The 17,500-nt window shown below is 30.1% G+C and overlaps 3 protein-coding genes across 6 annotated transcripts in view; 1 reads left to right on the top strand and 2 right to left on the bottom strand.

Moving 5' to 3' along the window:
* LOC145185403 (DNA-dependent protein kinase catalytic subunit-like) overlaps positions 1-557 on the bottom strand; it is a 76,100-nt gene extending 75,543 nt beyond the window's left edge. For all 3 annotated transcript variants that reach the window (XR_016455662.1, XM_090097793.1, XM_090097795.1), the window contains exon 1: positions 300-557. Coding sequence is in view for 2 of the 3 variants with exons in the window: in XM_090097793.1 (XP_089953919.1) it covers positions 300-432 (133 nt within the window). In the remaining variant the exon portion in view is untranslated. The remainder of the gene's footprint in view (positions 1-299) is intronic.
* Positions 558-3,222: 2,665 nt separating this feature from the next.
* On the top strand, positions 3,223-4,773 carry LOC149884240 (uncharacterized). Its single transcript, XM_090098092.1, has one exon. It carries the CDS (start codon positions 3,376-3,378, stop codon positions 4,345-4,347), a length of 972 nt encoding a protein of 323 aa, XP_089954218.1. The 5' UTR covers positions 3,223-3,375; the 3' UTR covers positions 4,348-4,773.
* Positions 4,774-7,637: 2,864 nt separating this feature from the next.
* LOC145185484 (polypeptide N-acetylgalactosaminyltransferase 13-like) lies at positions 7,638-15,751 on the bottom strand. Of its 2 annotated transcripts, XM_090098584.1 has the most exons (11): positions 14,756-15,751; positions 11,856-12,368; positions 11,495-11,667; positions 11,155-11,362; positions 10,903-11,073; positions 9,522-9,639; positions 9,185-9,375; positions 8,967-9,102; positions 8,604-8,711; positions 8,374-8,520; positions 7,638-8,156 (listed from the first exon to the last, which is right to left on the bottom strand). In XM_090098584.1, the coding sequence occupies exons 2-11, from the start codon at positions 12,365-12,367 to the stop codon at positions 7,995-7,997; spliced, it is 1,926 nt and encodes a 641-aa protein (XP_089954710.1). In that variant the 5' UTR covers position 12,368; positions 14,756-15,751; the 3' UTR covers positions 7,638-7,994. The 2 variants fall into 2 exon arrangements, with proteins under 2 accessions (XP_089954710.1, XP_079917530.2); XM_080061404.2 differs by lacking the exon at positions 14,756-15,751 and having other exon boundaries at positions 11,856-12,618.
* Between the last annotated feature and the right edge of the window lie 1,749 nt (positions 15,752-17,500).

The following is a 17,500-nucleotide window of genomic DNA, read 5'->3' as shown; positions in this document are numbered from 1 at the left end:
ATTTAACTATATGGTTCAACTATGTTAATTAAAGATGCTTAAGAAATGCACATCACTATTATTAAAAATATATAGAGTTATCTTTTTTGTGTTTTTAAGGTAGAGTGGGCCTCCACAAAATATATGCCCAGGGCCTCCACATATCTAAATACGGCCCTGAATATTATTGATAAACATTGTCATATAATATTCTAAATATTCGTGTATATAATTTAAGTTAACTTAATAACAACTAGTTCTGCAGTTGAAACAAGTCTATTTTAAATATCTAAAAAAAAAAAAAAACAAGTTTACACTACCAATTTCAGCATCAGGAATATTAAGAGCCAAGTTAAAAATATCTTGGAGGGCAGAAGAAACTGGTGTTCCATCACCACATTCGTTTTTCAATAAAAATATACGCTCCAATTGTCTACTTAAGTCTTCATTCATAGTGGCTTAATTCTTAATATTATTTATTTCAAATTTCATTGAACACATGGAACTGGCATTTCGCTTTCGTTTTCATATTATCGAACTTCTCTTACCGAACTTACTAAAACTTGTAACTAGGAACTAAGCTAGAGGAGGGGGAGAGAGGAGGTAGAACCGTCTTCCGAAAATTATCGATGTAAATGGATCATTGGCTGAGCTGTTTCTGCGCAACTAACTTAAGAAAACCCCGGCAGGTAATATAATTTTAGCCGTAGCCAGATAATATATCTTTTAAAAGTTATTTTATACATTTATTCAAAAAAAATCAAAACATCTCTTGATTAATTGAGCTAACATCTATTTAAAAGACAGAAAAGTCTAATTGTACTTCTTTCAGTTGAACAGTTGAGACAATTCAAAGATGACGTCAGCGACAAAACGTTTTTGGAACGTTACCAGGTGCCAAGAGCTTTCCTTGATCAGTTGGAAGATTTTTAAACTTATTTATGCTAAAATGGTACGTCATTAAGATTGTATTAAGTAAGTCATTGATATTATATAAAGATTTCTTGTGGTGACGTGCACGCCATCATTTTATAGCTGTTGCTCTAATTACAGTTGTAATTTTTAAAATATTGGTATTTTCATGATAGCGAATAAAATGCAAGTTTATGGAAATCAATTTTGATCACATTGTACAAAGTTAAACTTTCGAGCTTATTTTAGATGTCATCTAAGATGACAAACGTTTATCAATTTTTTCTTGTTAAAAATCACTAGCAAGAAGAGTCTTGATATTTTTTTATTAAGTTGAGGTTTTATAAAGTTAGACTTGATTGATTCAAACCTTTACAAGACAAGACCGAGATAATCATGCGTTGCTCAGTCTTTTATTATCTTTCTAAGATCCTTAGTCACAATTAAATTAATGCAAAAAGTTTCATTCGGAATTCTATGCTACAACACCTCAGTTCATAGATGTCTAAAGATGTTTTTTTAACTATACCTATAAAGGTCATAGTTGATTTAACTATGATCTCTACATCTAAATTATTTTTAGAATTTTTTATAGAAGCATATTTTGGAAATAGAATCCAGACAATGGCTCGGTTTTCTACTCAGGTCTTTGAGGTTGTTAACTTATAGTTAATAATTTTCATGTGATTGAAAAAGTGACAATGATTCTTTAAAGTAGTGATTTTTGAAGAGACTAAGGCTGACAAGCAAAAAAAGATAATTAAATCCCATCTATAACAAATCCTTCTTTACAGCTGATTATTGGTTTGCTATTTAGTCATTTTCTTTTACCAACTATAATCAACCTTGTGATTTCTTAGTAACTGAATGGCAAAAAATGATCCAAAATCTAAGGCAACCTTTATGCTATGTCCCATGATGGAATGCTTGCCTAATGAAAATTATAGTTGCTGGTACCCCTTTTCACAAACTGTTTCGATTGATTGTAAACTAATACTTAACTCAGTAATCCAACCCTAAAAAATACTTAACTCAGTTATCCAACCCTAAAACACCCAAGTTAATGACAGTTTTGAAGCTCTCCTGCTCCGCTGTGCAACGCCCCATTAAGTTATCTGGTAAGTGCGAATTTCAGAACTGCGCATCAGCATAACTCCGAATTGTATTCAATAGCCGCATACTATCTTTAATAAGGAAAAAGATAAGATCAGTAGAAACTTTAACCAAAAAAAAGAAGCAGTATAAATCAAAGTCTTTAATTTAAAATACCTTTCATTCTGCTGCATTTTGTTTTTACTTGCGTTTTTTTTGTTGTTGTTGTTATTTTACTTTTGTAATTTTTTAAAAAAAAGTTTGGGTTTTTTAGCCAATTAGTTTAATTAATTTATAGCCAACCAGAGTAAATTTATAGCCAACAAAAATAAATTTATAGTAAACAGTAAATTATGATCGTACTTTTCTTATTTAAATTCCTTATGAAGATATTACTTAAAATATTACTTTGTACATAAATTTATACACTGCTGATCTGTGTTTTGTAATACTGTTTAAGGAAATCAGTTTATGAGTTAGAAAGTTAAGTACTCATAAACTGTAAAGTAACTTTTTGGATGTAAAAGGTCACTTTTTCTTATAGTTAACAACACCATAACAACACCATAACAACACCATAGTAACGACATAATTTCACTTTTCAGCTTTTTGCCCAAGTGTTTTAAGTATGGCAAATCGTGGTTGTAAAAATTTTCCTAACATTTCTTGTTATGTATGTGGTGAGTTTGTAATTAAAAAACATGTTGTGTTATGCATAATAAAGATAAACAAAAGTGCAGCATCAGTTAAGTTATCATTATTTATTTTTTATTCACCCTGTTTGCCCCAATTTTTATACAGTTGAGGTCCTATTTTGAGAGAGAATTGTAGGTGATATAAAAAAACTGATGTCAGATACAGTTTTTCATCCAAAAATACATTAAATTCAGTAGCAATTGTTTAAAAAGTTCTCGCGACATTTTTGTTAGCCTGTGGTATACAACTGATTATCAGATTAGTTATTTATTAAACATAAGGTTATATTTACATTTATATTATATTTAACAGAATTTGTCTACTTGATGTAAAATTGCACAAAAAAATAACGATGAAGAGGACAAGAAACTAGTTTTTTTTCGTTCTTTTTTTCATGAAGCTGTTCGCCATTTTGTTTTGTTGTAACGAAATTTTCCAATAATTTTTGTACATTCTGTACATTATTGACCTTGAGAAAAAAACAGCTTTCGAAGTTTTCCATCCGGCATTTTAGCACAGGCTCTCAAGCATAACAAAAGTTTCAAACAATTTTTCGAAAAGTTTCGAAAGGTAAAAATAAAAATATTTTTTAAGCCATTGTATGCATCACCTTCGTCGCAAAATTACAAAGACTTGTCTTCAAGATAAGAGCTAAAGTCATCATTTAATTACAGAGATATCTAATCTTTTTTCAGGATGAGTTTATGCTTAATCTTATTTTTAAGTTTTCAATATACCTTGATAAGTATTTCTCACCAGGAGTTTAGTGGAAGTTATAGCAATGATGAAGAATTCTCTTTAAAAAAAGATTTTACAAACGATTTTGGTAATGAAGTTTCAATATCTCCCTCAGAAACAGCTGATGTGGAAAATTCATCCCTTGAATTGGAACCATGCACGAAAAGTACATCGAAAACCCCTACTATTCTTCAATTGTCAAATAACAGTAAGACAACAATTTCAACAACTTCGATGTTAGGTTTGACGCAAAGCAGTGATAATGAAAACAAACTTTTCAGTCCTACTACCCCTATCTTCCCCACTACCATTAAATCTCCAACTTCCTTTCCTTCAACCGCATTATTCACTTCATCCACTTCGTCCCCTTCACCTACTTCCTCCCCTTCACCCACTTCGTCCCCCTCACCCACTTCGTCCCCTTCACCCACTTCGTCCCCTTCACCCACTTCCTCCCCTTTACCCACTTCGTCCCCTTCACCCACTTCGTCCCCTTCACCCACTTCCTACCCTTCACCCACTTCGTCCCCTTCACCCACTTCCTCCCCTTCATCCACTTCTTCCACTTCACCCACTTCGTCCCCTTCACCCACTTCCTCCCCTTCACCAACTTCCTCCCCTTCACCTACTTCCTCCCCTTCATCTACATACAATTCAAGTTTACCTCAAGATAAGAATGCAAATTTTTCTTTAACAAGCACTGTACACCCTCTAACAGGAACGACCTCTGTTCCAACAAATCATCAACTGACGACCAGTTGGATCTTAAACGATAACAAAGAATTGGATAAATTAACGGACAACTTTAGTAAAAAAGTTAGAATTCCGAAAAAGTATCACAAACTTCTGGAAAAAGGCAGAAAAATAAAATCAAAGAATAGAGTCTCTCATTTTCAGAAAGAGGGTTGGAAAGTAGAAAACCTACATTAGGAAAATTTTGAATTGTTTAGCAAGAAAGTAATTAAAACAATATTTTTTTTTTTTATGTATGAAAATGCTCCACATCGGAAAGTAGAATGTAAAATTCTGCAAAGGATTTGAACAAAAAGCTTTTTGCTTATAGTATTAGAATGAGCTGGCTGTTCAGTTTTGAATAAAGTTTTTTTATGCAACTTGATTTTAATTTAGGTTTTATTTTTTAGCTTCAAATTGGTTTTTTCAATTTGAAGCCATGGAAACGCACTTTCATTCTATTTTTGTTATATGATTTTTTGTGACTTAAGAAATGGATTATATCAATATAGTAAAGGTTCCTATTAGTTGCGATGTTTTGCATAAGATTTAGGGTTAGCTTATATCTTTAAGCTAATATCGAATTATTTTAACCGCCGTATTAATCTTTAGAAGAATTAAAGTTTTTCCTTGGAATTATTGCTGTGGTTTGTTTCTCTTCCCTTATCAATTTCCGTTTAAACCGCTCCGTTTGCCGAGTTTAGCCGAGTTTTACCGAGTTTGATGAAGAATCCTTTCTGCGGAAAAGCCTTTTATAGAGAGGTGGTTTTTATTCAGCATCAGCTTGTTTGTAATTAAAGGATGAAGGGTATAGGTGCCCCTCATACTAAAAATGTAGAGTTTTCTACCTTTTTGGGTATATCATATATTTTACCTCTAAGGTAGAAAAATTTGCCAAGTTATAGAAAGTATTTTTTTCGGCTTTTACAGTTATAGGAAGTAGGGTTAGGACTATTGTAATTGTAATTGTAAAAATTAAATACAATTACACATTACAATACAGTAATATTGTATTGTAATATTACAGAAACAATAAAAAAATTTTATTTTGGTATTGTATTGATGTGATGAAAAACAATTACAATAAGTTTTGTATTGTCTTTTTTCTAACAATACAAAAAAATTCGAGAACTTTTGTAATGTTTTGTTTTAATGAATTAAAATTACAATAACTATTGTATTGTTTTGATGAAAACAATTACAATAACTATTGTAGTGTATTACGTTACATTAAAGTAGAAAAGCTAACGTATTTTAACGTATTTATATTCATCTCTGACGAACTTACTTTTGCTATTTTTTATTTACGGATTTGATCTGACGAACTTATTTTTGCTATTTTTTATTTACGGATTTGAAATATATTGCAAATTTTATTTTTTACATATTTTGATCAGAAAAAATTTACGCTAAAATTATTTTTGTAACTTGGTCATGCCGATCCTATAATTATGAGTGGTTGTGGTGACAAATTACCATGAGTGTGCCATATATAGCGCATTTATGATGATTATTAAAAAACCAAGTTATCTCTTTTTAACCGATTAAAGTTGTATATAGGGTAAATTAGAGTTGTATAATAGGGTAAAAATATTATTTTATATATGTTGATTAAAAAGTAACAAATGCGGTGTTGATCTTCAAAATATAATATAATACGCAATCGGTATTAATCTTGATCACCTTCGGATCATATTTAGATTTCGCATCACCTATCTTGTTATGTATTTCTAAGCTCTAAATGGCCGCAGAATATTGCCTGTCTGATGATAGCCTTAATATTTAAAGTTGCCCAATTTACCATTCTGGCACCCCTTCCCCCTCCCATTATGTTTCAGTAAAATAGAATCAATCATTAAATATTAGTTGTACCCTATTTCAAGGGTACAAGGGTATATAGTCGGCAACTGGACTATTAAAACATTTATTAAATTTTGACAACAAAATAATTTTTTTTTTATTACAATAACAATATATTGTTATTGTATTACAAAGACGAATTACAATACAATATTTATTGTTATTGTAGTGGGTCATTACAATACTTTTTTTTTTCAGATATTGTTATTGTTTTATAAAGATGAATTGCAGTACAATATTTATTGTTGTTGTATTACAGAATTACAATAGTTGTAAATCTCAAGTATTGTTATTGTTTCTAAATTAAGTTAATACAATAACAATAATTATTGTTACTGTTATTGTTTTCATTACAATTACAATAGTCCTAACCCTAATAGGAAGTATATTTTTTGGCTTTTACAGTTATAGAAAGTATATTTTTCGGCTTTTACAGAAGGTTGATAGCTAATTACTGAACATTACACACTTTAATGCAGTTTATAGACTTAATCATTTCAAAATAGTAAGTTATCAAAAAATAATTATTAAAAAACAATATCTTTAAAGTTAAATTGGTAGAAGCTATTTTGTTATCAAATGTTTAATTTTTTTTAAATGTGCTATAAAAAACATGTTTTATGTTAAAATATGCTTGAATATATAAAGTTATACAAAAAATATACACTCAATGGTAAAATATCCAAAAAGTATGTTCTTACCAATAGGTCTTAAAGTGCATCTCATGAATTCGATTTGAGCTTATTTTAAAATCCGATTTGAGCTTATTTTCCACATTTATGTTATAAAAATAAAAAAACTGTAATGTGCATAAAAAAAAACTGTAATGTGGAAAATAAGCTCAAATCGGTGATTCCGTCACGATGGAATTCATGATCTTTTTTAACGTCACAAACACACCTAGAAATTTGGCAAACTAAACATGTGTGAAAAAACCAAACCTTTAAAACTTTATCAACACAAAATTTTAACATTTTATTATTAGCATTCCTTAATAATGTAACAAAATTCCATGAGTTTTGTGAAGGGTAACGTTTCTGTGTTTCGTTTTGTGTACGTTCCTATGTGCGTGTGAGTGTGGGCGTACATGCACACAAACAGACATGCAAACAAACACATAATTGCACAAACAAGTTATAGATATTTAGAAACAACATTAAATCATAACCAATATATTAATCTTCCTGCTATGCGGTAAAACACAGTTGAGTGAACGCGACGAAATCCTCTGCAAAAGATATTTTACGTAAAGTAGGCGATAAAATAAGGTAAAAAAACTCCAGAGAAGTAGGGGGGGCAGGTGGGGCGGGGGGAGGAAGAGGGAATGAGTGTAAGAAAAAGATATATTTCACAACTCTTTTTTAAGCTGTTTTTTTCGTTATTTTTTAACATCTAGATTACTCTTAATTTTTTGTTGCAAATATAAGTTAAAGTAACTAGTGAACTCTCTGATCTAATTTTTATCGTTATATACCGTTATATATCGTTATATATCGTTATATATCGTTATACTTTTGTAGCTGTTAATTTTAGTTTGTTGATAGTTTACTTTTAAAATGAAATAAAGAAAAATAGCTCGTTTTTAATGCTATATAAAGATAATAATAAAAAAAAAAAGAAACCCGCCGTTTTAGCACAATATTTTTTTCAATCCAATAAAAAGTCATTTCTAATGGAACAACTTTGTACTTTATACAAACTTTACGCCAAACCAATTTATTATTTACTTATATTTGTATTGCAAAAAACGAATTGCGGTATGTAGATCTACTGAGCAAACATTATACCAATGATTTTTGTTTATTTCTTAATAATATTCCGTTAAATTTGTTTTAATGATAATTTATTCTTTTTATAAAAACATGGAAACAAATACGGAAGACTTTGTTACCATCTTAATAAGTATTTAATTCGTCCACCGTCAGCATTGACTCGATAATTTTCTTCAATTGATTTTATTTCTTTACTCATTTAATTTCAATATTTTATTCCGGCTGTTGAATTTTGGCGAAATTGGTCATATTGTAATGTCCAAATCGCCATTTTTGCGACTCTTTTCCGTTGCATGGATTCATCACCGCCTTGTCTTTATGTTCGGAAACGCCACGGTCAATGCATTGCTGGGTTATATAGTGCACAATTTCTCCCTACAAAATGAATCTTTTTTAGTCATAGTAGTTAAAAGAATTACAAGGATGATGATGATGATGATGATAATGATGATGATGATGATGATGATGATGATGATGATGATGATGATGATGATGATGATGATGATGATGATGATGATGATGATGATGATGACGATGATGATGATGATGATGATGATGATGATGATGATGATGATGATAAAATAACACCTACTGAATCTGCATTATGCTGCCAAAATTGGTTGCCTTGCTTTTTATGACATTTTATAAATTCAATAAAAGCTCCAGGCGAAGCGTTCGATACATCAAGACAAAAACGATCTTGAAAAACAATTTCTCCTTTAAGAGACAAGGTGAATTGCTAAAAAGTACAAAAGTGCATTAAAAGTGATTAAAAATGTTCGAATCATAATTCCAATATGAATATTTTTTAGATAAAATTACCTGCGCTCCACCTTGACCATGACAATTATATAGACCAACATAAGTCTTTTTATCTTCTTTTACCTTCCCCATGGAGTCTAAGCACAAGTCAGAGCCAGGATTTTTTATCTGAAAAATGGATTTATTGCGGAATAAAAAAAGAACTTTTAAAATAGTACTTATGTTGTGTATGTATTTTTAAATTAAGTATTTTAAAAAGGCAAAAAAATATATAGATTAAAAAAGCTGATCGAAAGCTTTCTAAAACAAAATACCTGAAAATTCGGAAAGCATTTCTTCTATTATACTTATTAGGAATTAGAGAAAGATTTTAATATCAATTCAAAACATAGTAATGCATGGTATTTAAAAAAAAGTCCAAACCTCTCCATCCGCTGGAGGATAAAGATCCGGAATTTCCATATCAGGATAAACATTCTCCATATACCACTTAAATGACTTACACTTAAGATTTTCACGTAGCGCTAATCGATGGGTCAAATCGCCAAATTTCATGCCTCTGTTACGTTAAAATGAGATAGGTTATAAAATTTCTTATTGTTTAATTGTTCCGTAACTGTGAAAGAATAAGAGAAACTTACCTATGTTGGGGACTAGTCTTATAATAGTATTCTTTGTACTCGTCCAACCAAACCTCTGCTAATCTGTTTAAGTTTTTTGAAAGTGTTTCTGTGACACCTTTGGGAAACGTGTATGGACTTGTTACTTTACGAAATATATGACCAACGCGAGAGCATGGAAGAATCTCAATACGACCTCCACACATCCAAATCTAGTGTAGATATAAAAATATTTCATCTGTTTGTTTTTGTTTTTTTTTTTGTTTCCAGGTTTATGTGAAGTTTGTACATTATTATGGGTTTAACGAAGCATTTGAATTTAAAATGATGCATTACCCTGAAAAGCATGATAAATTACCCTAAAAGAGAGCTCTAAATTTTCTCCTCCCCAAATATCCATTTCTCGATCGTAACTGCCCATTTCAAAAAAATAGTTCTTATCAATTGCAAATAAACCACCAGCCATTGCTGGCGTCCTGAAAAAATGAAAGTCTATAAATGTATACAAAAATAGGTTTCTCAATTCACTAAACTTATTTCTAGTGTTGTTATCGACTTCGACTAAATCGACTAAAAGTCGACTAATCCAAAGTCGAAATTAGTCGACCTTGAAGAATTGATTAGTCGATTTAATCGACTATGGGTTTTTTACTAATTGACTAAAAGTCGATTTAGTTGGGTAATCATCCTAACATCCTTGTTTCTATTTTTTTACTTGATTTAATTTTATCAATCCTTAATATTGTTATGATGCGGACTAGTTAGTAAAGAGATATCTTTATAAGTAGTTTATCTTGTAAAGATAAATTATTTATAAAGATCGAGCCATGCGTAAGAATATCATTTATAGCGGTTTTTTTAATTCAACCAAAATATCTGAACATTGAACCTAATTTACTGTATCACATAAACTTAACTCTTAGTTTACTGTATAAAGTAACCACTTCATTAATGCCACTGTCTTTTGTTAGTTAAATTTTTTTTTTAACTTTTTGCTTTAATTGTTGTGAAAAATAATAAAAAATGGCTATCTGTATTTTTTTCTCTTTACTTTGTGATTGTAAATTCAGTTTTATTTTGTTTGTTTATTCGATTTTAATTCATCTAATAGATTAGATGAACTAAAATTGAACAAAGAAAATGCTCTTGATATAACAGCAGCATGTGTTATTATAATAGTATTACATACCACCTAGTTTTTTTGTTTACTCTCTTAAAGTTCTATTTGTTTCATAGCATCTAAAAAATAAATTGTCAAGCAACATTAAAGTATATAATTAAAATAAAAAATTTTTATTCAAATATTTTGACTAAATCGACTTTTAGCCGACTTAGTTAATTTTAAAAATGGATTAGTCGATTTCGGTCGACTAAGAAAAATGCATTAATCGATTTAGTCGACAGTCGAATAATTTCATACCAACACTACTTATTTCAAAAGATTATGAACTTCAAATTTCATAGGATTTTTAGAACACGATTAGTTTTTTTTCTTCCATTTTTTAATAAAATTCTTTCTTTTTTTTATTTTTTATTTTGATTCTTTACTTTATTATTTGGTCTGTTAACATAATAATATAACAGGTTAACATAAAAATGGAATATATATTAATTATGGATAATATAATAACTACATATTGATGTTTTATTTAAGTACTTTTTTTTTTTTTTTTTTTCAGTCTTAAAGCCAAAAAAATGGTGTTTCATCCAAATAAAGGAGATCAAATTAAAAAGAAAACCTTATAGGATCTGCAGGAGTTTTTCTAAGACGTTTCTCTTCTTCGGGTATTGGTTTCCAATCGTACATTAAATCCCACGTAAAACCTCCTCGTTGTTCTGGGTTGTCTGAAGCTTTATACTCTAAAGTATCGGCGTCAATTGTTTCAATAGTCGGGACAACAACGTTGGATCTATTTTTAAATTAATGCTTTAAAGTCTCGAAAGAACTAAAAACAATTGAACGTTCAAAATTAAAATCATTTTAATCTTACTTAGCCTCAGCTATTCTTGCTAGAAGGGGTTCAATCCATCCTGGGGTGGTTTCACAGTGTGAATCAAGGAAAATCAAGACATCTCCGCGCGATCTTTCAGCTCCCGCCAATCGTGACCTTATCAATCCAGATCTTTCTTCGTTACGTATAACTTGAATTTTATTAGAAAGTTCAGCCAAGTGCTTATCTAACGGACTTTGAAGATCATCTAATGAAGTTAAGAAAATAACCTCATACAATCAAAAATACCACAAGAATACGATTTACTTGAGTTTTTAGTTCTGTTTTGTCCTTTGATAAGAATGTATTTTTAGAATTAAAACACTAGGTAAGATCTTACCATACACACTTTTGTCATCTACTAGAATAATATCAACAAGCAGCTCAGGAGGTGTTCGGTTTAAAACACTATGCACCGTCCGCAGTAAAACACTCAGTGCCTCATTATGAAAACATATAATTACACTTGCTGTGGGCAATTTCTCTGGATAGAGGAGGTGTTTTTTAGCGCAGCTTTAAATAATAAAAAGAACGATTATGAAAATATATTCAGCAGAAGATCAAATTTTATTCTTCATTATACCAAAAAAAAAAAAAAAAATGTTCAGTAGAATCTTTATTCTTCGTGTATTCTAAAAACCACGAAAAACATATAGAACAAAACTTTTAATAACCAAGAAAAAATATATGTAGCAACTTACTACTTTCCTCGGATATCTTTTTGAGTTCTATCTAGTGATATCTTGTTACTAAGTACAGAGTTAAAAGAATGGTTTTTAAAGAGATTTTCAGCTAAAAGCTTTTCTTCCTCTGTATCCAAGTATGACGCGACTCCACCTTCTCCTTTTGCGAAGAGTAAAGTCAATTTTCTACTAGTATCATATACTGAGCGATTGAAAGATTTAAAAACAATTTTCTCCTCCGCAACATGTTTATTATTAGATTGATAATTTTCGTTAAATTGATGTTTTAACCAAGGTAGATCAAAAAACTTTTTGATATGTGGAGCTAAAGGATATACGTTGACGTCTTGCATATAATTGGAGTCTGCACGCCTGTTAGATGTAAAAGCGAGTTTTTCAAGGCTTGAGTGCATTGTTCCATTGTTATACACGAGAATTAATACAATGTTAAGAAAGAACCATATTGTTGTTGCGAGGATTACTGAAAATAAAACTCTTCGCGACGTCAGTTTTGCTTCAGCCAACGACATTCTTAAAATAAAAGTAAAACTAGTGCTGCCTAATTTCGTAAAATCCTACGAACAAAATATCTGTAGAACTTTTTCAGTTCAAAATTTGTTAAGGGTTAGTGTACGTCTGAGCTTTAATAAGTTATCACCAACTTTGAATAGAGATCTATAATGACTATGATTTGTGAATAGTGTCCTTAAATTTAAAACAACCCATCAATCATAAAATACTGCTTTCGTTACTCTGTAATGTTCGCCTATCGTTTGAAATTGTTTTAATTAAAAGCATCATTTTGTATTACATCGTTTGTTTCATAACAACATGACGTTTAATTTAGTAATCTGTTGAAATGAGTTTAATTGCACAAGTTATATTTTTCTTTCCAGAGACAACCTAATATCCGGCAGTTATTTAGAAAAAGGAATAACAAACAGAATAGAAATCTTTAAACAACGGAAAACTCTATCCTCGCACATCTGATCACTTAAAAAATACTCCTGGCTTAATTTAGTTATGTATTTGGTGAATTATGAAGATTTTTGGTAGTTTGTGGCTCGTTCTCCAAATATTTTATCACACCAAGCAACGTTTATTAACGATACCACATTAAAAAAATCAACCAATATCTAATGAAATGCACTAATAAATCAATTTAGCAACTGTCTAAATTAAATTATAACAACCAAGTAGATAAGTTGAAATAAAAGTTTAAATATATTCTTCGTGAAACATCGACAAGTAAATCTTTCTAGAAAAAAAATCCTCCCAGCGAAAAAACCACCAGCCACAAATTTTTACTCAAACCGCTATGCTATCCCGCTAACTTAACCCGAAGCCTAGTCAAAAATTTCAAAATTTATTTAATCATAAACTAAACAAAATGTAGAGATTTGGAATCAATGATTTTTTCCTGGTAAATAAATTATTCTGTTAAATAGATAAAGAAATAACCAAAAATAAATTTGCATAAACGTAAAATTGAAAGGGCAGTTTGAATATATTAATCATCCCCCGGTCAGTCCATTTACACGTGATTAATTTTCAAAAGGAAGTTGAATTAACTAATTCTTTTAAAAAGCGGATGCAAAATATTTACAGCAAAATTATTTACGATTAAAACTACAAAGCTTTTTATTTTTAAAAAAAATCTCTTTTTTCTCTTACATGATTTTACTTGAAAAAAAAGGTTTTTTTTTAAAAAAAATAAAAGTTTTGTAATTAATTGCAAATAAAGTTGCACTAAATATTGGATAAATTAAATAATCAAACGATTGGATATGTTGAATAATCAAATCACCATACCGCAGCAGAAAAAGCATGAGGTCTGTTTTTATGATGACCTCGTTGTTGATAAAACTATTGAAATTTTTTAAAGTAATCTTTAAAAGATTTCAATAGTTTTATCAACAACATCCGCTGGTCACGTGTCTTTTCCCCTAGTTTTAATTGGTTTTTACAAAGGTAAGTTAGACAGCTTTGATTTATCCCCTGAAAAAATTGGATACCATTTGTTGTTCTAATGTAGCCTTTTTTTAAACATCTCGATAGCTCCTGACAACGATGGTTTTTCGCTCGTATATTGTCAGAAATAAATTGTTAGCACCAGTACATGATGAAAGGGACGCAGACACGAAAAGTTATAAAATTGGACAGCTGTAGTTTTTCCCCTGAAATCTTTACTTCTTTTTGAACAAGAATCGGTAATTTTCAAAGTGTTTTGCCAACCAAAACAAAATAAAGCGAATCGTCAATGAATGCATGGTCACGGTTTCCAAAATAGTTCGCACTTCACATTTTACGCATTTAAATGAAAGTACATACATTTATATGAACGGCTTTTTGCTTTTTCTTTCTGTATTAATAATGAAACAAGCATTTGTGACGCTAGCTCACATTTTATTGCATGAATATAAATCCGAAATTTTAATACAAGATAATCTGATGATGATGATGATGATGATGATGATGATGATGATGATGATGATGATGATGATGATGATGATGATGATAATGATGATGATGATGATGATGATGATGATGATGATGATGATGATGATGATGATGATGATGATGATGATGATGATGATGATGATGATGATGATGATGATGATGATGATGATGATGATGATGATGATGATGATGAAATAGAGTATAAAAGTAATATCACAAAAGCCCCGGCCCGCGGCGTGTTTAGATCTTGGTTTCGTGTGTAGTCGTGTTTTCCCTTAGCTACTTCAAAATATCGAACGTGTTCAATTGAGTTTTGACTTCCTCAGTACTAATAAGCTCGTCAAAATTGACTCGTTCAATTGAAAAATTGAACGAGTCAACATAAAAACACAATTTTATGTTAAAACTGTTAATAAGTAAATAATAAAAAACTTTTTAGTGCGATTTCTATTTCTTACTTTGCCTGATGTAATGTTTCTTGAAATTGCCTACATCGTGTCGTTGCTAGATGATGTGACTGGTGTAATTGCTATTGTAGTTTTAATTGGTGGATTGAAAGTTTTGCATAATTTTTACTTTAACTTGAATTAATGTTGTTTTTATTTGATGGGAATTTGCCAGCATGTTAAAATCCAGCTGTTGCATGGAAGCGAGTGAAAACTTCGCCACACTCAACCAGTTTTTTATACCAAAGTGGACAATTTTTTTTATCCAGATTCTTGCATTTATTTGCATTTACTCACTGATTAATTTTTCCATACCTTCTTAACATGGAAATAAACCTTTACGTCTAAAGTTTGCAAAAAGGTTGTAAACTTGAGTTGGAAAACATGTTAAAACGTATGTTATTATCTCGACAAATCTCCACACATTTAAACGTAACATGTGCTGCGTGACCATCTAAAAATAAAACATGTTGTCCACCAACTTTATTTATCACTCGTACAAATAGTTTGAGTAACCATATAGTAAATGTATCATTTTCTATCCAACCAATAATAGAAGTATATTTTGTATTAATAAGCTCACGTTTTACCCAAGTGCAATACAAACGATTCATCAAATTGTATACAATAAACAGGGGCAAAAAGACTGAAGCAATTGTTCACAGTATAACTGGTTTTATCATTGTTACCAATAAGTTTTGGTACGTGTCTGGAACCTCTTCTACTAATGACATACCGTACCTTTACCATCATTAAAACCCGTTTCATCAGTGTTTCACATTAAAACCTGTTTTATCAGTGTTCCTTATGTGGGATACATCAGTTATTCCAGAAACTTGACACTTGTTTAGTAACATTGTCAAAAAAGAGTCCAATGCTTCGGCAGCACGTGATCCAGACCTTGATGATGGCACGTGATCCAGACCTTGATGATGCTAAGCTCTCGGCTTTTCGAACCGAAATTTCTTTCGACTATCTACTAAATAAATCGACCATGAACTCTTGTTTGCATAGTTTGATCATAGGAACAATACTTGTATAATAATGACAATCCGGAACTAACAAATATGGAATCGGAAGTATCGCATCCTAATAAAATTATGTTAAGATTATGTTAATGACCTAATTAACCCGAAAGATAACGCATTACGTTCTTTAAATTTTTCGTTTATAGTGTTATTAGTATTTTAATAGAATTAAATTTTTTTTCTCTCAAAACTTTACTATTCTCAGGATAAGAACAAAAAAAAAACAAAGGTTTTTTCGAACGGTTTTTTTTTTTGATAAATTATTTATTCAAAACAAGAAACAAAAAAAGAAAAAAAAAAAAAAAAAACAGAAAATAAATGAAACAATATTTTTACTACTTCTTGTAAAAAATTTAGTTTCATTTATTTTATTTTAACTTCTTATTTCTTGAAGTGTGACCCAAAATATGTCCTGGGCCCGTTTAACACAGTTTTACTCAACATTTGTAACAAGAATAAACAATCAACAAAAATAAGTAATAAAAAATGAAAATCTTTTGGAAATTTTGGAAATTTTAAATAAAAATGATTTTCTTTAAAGTATGAATTCCTTCTTTAAAAAAAGCTCAAACTGAGCCCACTCTGATTGAGATATTCTAATATGAGAATGACATGGCGACGATAATCGTGGTTACGGGGATGTTTTGAAGCTGAAAACAGTCCCCGTTACCGCGGTAACTGTCCCCATATCACTCTCATATTTTAATAAGAATTTTTTCATCGTCTTTACTTAATGGTTGCTTTTTTTTTTAAATTAATCAAAACCCTGTTAAATTTCGCATTGAAAAGCAAAAACTAAGATTACATAAATTTAAAATGTTAAATGCTTTGAATAAATCTGAAGAGGTTTAGTATGCTCAGTTTTTCATTTAAATCTGTATGATTTTGTAGTGTATTAGTCTACTCGGTTTGCTTTTGCTGTGATAACAACTTTTAAGTTCTGTTTTAGAATACTTCGCTACGTAAGAAGAGATTTTGAATAAGAAAATTTAAATTTCAACTAAAAAAATTAAACTTAACGGTCCACCCTTTAAAAAAATGATTTATTATGAAGTTTAATCTTAAATGTCCTGAGATAATGACCCAAAGATATGGTTCGTGAAAAAGTTGTTTGCTTTCATAAAGCGAAAATTTGTACTGTATAGTACTGGATATTAAAATCGAAAACCTCCATTCATTACAGCAAAAAGAACTTGGATATCGTCAACATCTAACATAACGATAAATATATTTAAAAAAAAATATATATAATTTGCATTTTTTTCCAAGCTTTTTTCTTTGTACATTAAAACTAAAAAAAAAAAAAAATTTAGTAAACGTTAAAATTTATCAAAAATTTCTGATGTGTTCCCTGACCCCTTTGTTAAGCACTCATCTTGTTTATTGTTCATCTTTCCTTAGGCTATTTCGGAGCGCTATCGGTCAGACCTGATAGTATGGTTTAAATTTGAGAGCTCTTTAAAACAACGTTTAATGGAGGAGAGCCAAATATTGAATGATAATGATCATACAATTTTGTTGAGTATTGCAATTGAGAATTATTGCTATTTCATGTTTTGCTTCGCATTTAAATTAAAATTGCAAATTACCACTAGAATAGTTTTGCAAAATTATAAGCTGGCTGGAACTACTCAAAACTGTCAATTTATAAAACATTGTAAAGTAATAAAAGTTTTTCCAAATCAATGACTGATAATATTGTTTTAATTTTACATGATTTTATTTTTAT

This window comes from Hydra viridissima, unplaced genomic scaffold (genome assembly GCF_058129835.1).
Source record: "Hydra viridissima isolate aposymbiotic clone 2 unplaced genomic scaffold, HvirCarnegie_v1 scaffold_9, whole genome shotgun sequence".
NCBI classification, from domain to species: Eukaryota; Metazoa; Cnidaria; class Hydrozoa; order Anthoathecata; family Hydridae; genus Hydra; species Hydra viridissima.
This window is presented reverse-complemented; position numbering and strand designations above follow the sequence as displayed.